Here is a 3,472-nt window from a genome sequence, read left to right as displayed (position 1 = left end):
AACTCACAACCTTTTTAGCTTCGAGGCTTGCAGCACATACACAACACCAACACCTCTGCTGGCTCTGCCTCTAGATAGGCAGAGCCAGCTGTCACTCACGCAGCTGGGCGGATCCCGTCATCTAGGTCGGGATCCGCTCCAAGTGCGGCGTCTCAGTATACCGCGAGCTGTAGCTCCCTATATACTGAGCTTAGGGTGACGGGAGGACGCTAGTTTGTGTCCTCCCATTACCTTAAGGAGAACTATGGGGAAAAACACTGACCCCATAGTTCTCCTTTAAGAGTCCATTGCCTTGACCCACCGGACACCATCTTGACTGCTGCTTCCAGAGTGCAATAACCCATAGCAATCCATATAGAAGGCTACCTAGTCGGAAAGTCAAGTGGTTGCTATTGGTTTCTGCAGTTAATACAATAAATCTGATAAGGTGGTTGCACGTGGATTGCCTCCCCTCGCCGATCCTCCAGCCCTGACTGGTGGAACAGACAGGGGAGGGGGCGGGTACAGCTGGCTCTGCCTCTAGATAGGCCATATGAAACTCAAATTTCAGTCAATTCCTGCTGATTTGGCCAAAATTTGAGCTGCGGGCGGCCATGTCCATCCCATCTGGCTCAACAAACCACCATTGAAAAGTCAAAGGAGATGGCCTGGTCCAAACCTGAGCTCCTCTGAACCCATAAGGGACAAGAGGTCACCTGCCTAATCAGCTGTGGGCCAGGGTATTCCCCGCCCCACAGCTGAACATAAACAAAGGGGGATGCTTGTGCTGATGTCATTGACCTTATATGCCGTACTTATAGGCTGTACAGCCTGAGAGGGCTGTATTAGCTGCTGGGGGCTCGATATCGAGAGAGGAACGGCTACCTCACGTCGCTGACCGACAATCTTTTGAATCCACTTCCAATCCTCTGCGAGCAGTGGTACCTCCGCCATCTCTTGATTGGGTCTGCCTCCACTGGGGTTGAGGGCCTCCATTTTTTTTCTCTCTCCCTCTCTCTTGTTCCCCCCCCCCCCCCCCCTTTCCCCCCCCCCCTGCCTCATGCTTTTACTCTCTCACCGTCTGAGCCGGGTGGAACGATTGGGACGCACACAGTCTCCAAGGACAACTTCTCTCTCCATCTCCTGAAGAAGCGCTACTCAGCGCGACACGTCGAGAAAATCAAGCTCCTCCATCACTTTTCCTTATACCAATCATGTATTGTGTCAATTAATATTTTAATTACTATGTTTTTCAATCATGTTTCATTGTATAAGTCTCTGAATGTCATCCTTATATGAATGAACTTAATTAGTGTGGAGTGAGCTTATAGGGGAATCATGTTGTCAATTTTATTAATTCTATTCACCTTTTAATCAAATAAAATTATATTTTCTAAACAAATGTTTGGTTTGTAAGTTGTCAGTCGGCTGCCCAAAAAACCCCAACTTTTCTAATTTTTTGATATACCATTTTCAGGGGTGGGGCATCCTGTGCCTTGATTTAGGTCAATCCATTTCAAATCAATTTAGGGTTTTTATACACTTCTAAAGGGGGCTGAGCGACAGCAGACAGGTGAGCGGACATGACTGTGAATGGGAAAGGGGACCTCAAATAAGAGGCCCAATGACATGATATTGTGGCAACCCAATGATTCTGTGGCTTCTGCTGGTTTTTTCTTTACTTTTTTTTTTCAGAGCTACCGCCCCTTTAAATCACCTCAGGCGGTTAATTTAGGCGGGGAAAATCAGCGGATTCGAGAAGTTTCTGGAACCTTCTGGAAGGACCCTCCTCACCCTGTATATATAGGGGGGCTTTTCCCGGACTCAGCGCCAGTTGTCCGGATCGCAGCACAGCAAGCCCCCTCCCTCGCTAGTCGCGGCTTTTTTATGTGGTTTGTCACCTCAAAATTTGAGGGGGGACTAATTGACATTAAGTCATTTGATTCTGCCAGAGTTTTAATGACTGGGCAGGTGGTTGGTTTTAAGTGTTATGAATTTGGTTTATTAATTGATGGTTTTAAAGTTAATTATTTATATTATATTATACTAGGGCAGTTACTGATTAAAATTTTCGTGTTCAAATAATGGAATTTTTTTTAAATCGATTAATTTCGATGAATTATAACGCACATACAGATCCAACTACATTGGCCTATACACATACAGCATGGAAGGGGGAGGAGTCCGGTGACGTCGATGTCTGTGACGTCACCGGACTCCTCCCCCCCCTCCCTTCGTTAGCCGAAAGGAGCCACTTGGGGAAGGGGGAGGAGTCCGGTGACGTCGATATCCGTGACGTCACCGGATCTCCGACGGGACTCCCGGAAGACGGCGGAGAGGTGAGTATTTTCATTAGCGATCAAAAAATGTTTAATCGATCAAAAAGATTAACGATTAAATCGAGAAATTAATCGTTAATTTGCACAGCCCTATATTATACCAATAAAATTTGCCACGGCCATCATTTGCCAATACTTGGTGTGTGTCTTTTATTTACAATGTATATAGTAAGAGAATGTTGCCTACAATCCCATGAGAGAATTCCAGTGGAATCCACTCCAGAGTTTGAGCGTGTCGCTATAGTTGCATTTTTATGAAACAGAACCTGTTGCAATGGAAAATGACCCTTCTATTGTATTTTTTTTTTCTTGGACAATTAAAAATGTCCACAATATTAAGATAGAAATTTATTATAAAAGCAAAAACAGAAGAAATCAAAACAAAGAACAAAAGTAACTGCAAAACGCCAACGGACGTTGTAATGCCATTAGACAGATGGGCGTCTAACATGAAGGGGGATCACCCGGGCTCAAGTACCATTTAATACCTCTGGGACATAATCACGCCAATAATAATGTACATGATCACTCCGAGGACCAGAGCGGCGATATTCAGGGACAGAGCCGCCTTGGAGCTGCAACGGGCCGCGCTTTCGTCATTTCCGTCGTTGTCAGATCGCGTCTGAAAGAGACACAAAGGCAAATGTCACGTCTCTATTTATATCATTAACTTTCCGCCTTACAGATAAAAAGACACAGTAGCAGTTCAAAAGCAATAAAATATTATCAAGACCGCAATAACCTCGCAATCAGCTTTACTGATGTCTTTTCACTGTTCCCTCCCCGCAGCTCCTTATAGTTTAACCGAGGGGGCGGGGGGGCTTAATAAAGAAGTAAATAAATAAATAGCAACAATTCTCTTAGCAACCTGGGATTCTCTGACCGGTGTCTCGCTCAGCTCCTGGCAACCAGAAATGTCAAGGTTGCCAAGAGGGGGGCATGGACGCAGGCCACAGCATCCCAGGTTGCTAAGATCTGTTAGGTCTTAGCAACCTGGGAAGCTCTGGCCGGAAAGGGGGGCTTCCCAGGGCGCTTTGCCCCCCACATAAACCGCATGCTGGCTCATTATAAGGAAAGTCCTGGTGTTGGCAACCAGTGACATTTCTAGTTCACTGGAGCTGACCATAACGCCCTGGCCAGCGTCCCAACTAGCT

At 46.1% G+C, this 3,472-nt stretch overlaps 1 protein-coding gene across 1 annotated transcript in view; it reads right to left on the bottom strand.

Moving 5' to 3' along the window:
* Positions 1–2,788: 2,788 nt before the first annotated feature.
* Positions 2,789–3,472, bottom strand: part of LOC108797187 (leucine-rich repeat extensin-like protein 1) — a 13,873-nt gene continuing 13,189 nt past the window's right edge. The window contains exon 2 of the mRNA XM_018568762.1: positions 2,789–2,940. Coding sequence (XP_018424264.1) covers positions 2,800–2,940 — 141 coding nt within the window. The 3' untranslated portion in view covers positions 2,789–2,799. The remainder of the gene's footprint in view (positions 2,941–3,472) is intronic.

This window comes from Nanorana parkeri, unplaced genomic scaffold (assembly GCF_000935625.1).
Source record: "Nanorana parkeri isolate BGI_ZX_2015 unplaced genomic scaffold, ASM93562v1 scaffold1241, whole genome shotgun sequence".
Taxonomy (NCBI): Eukaryota; Metazoa; Chordata; class Amphibia; order Anura; family Dicroglossidae; genus Nanorana; species Nanorana parkeri.
The sequence above is the reverse complement of the archived record's forward strand: the minus strand, read 5'-3'. Positions and strand labels throughout refer to the sequence as shown.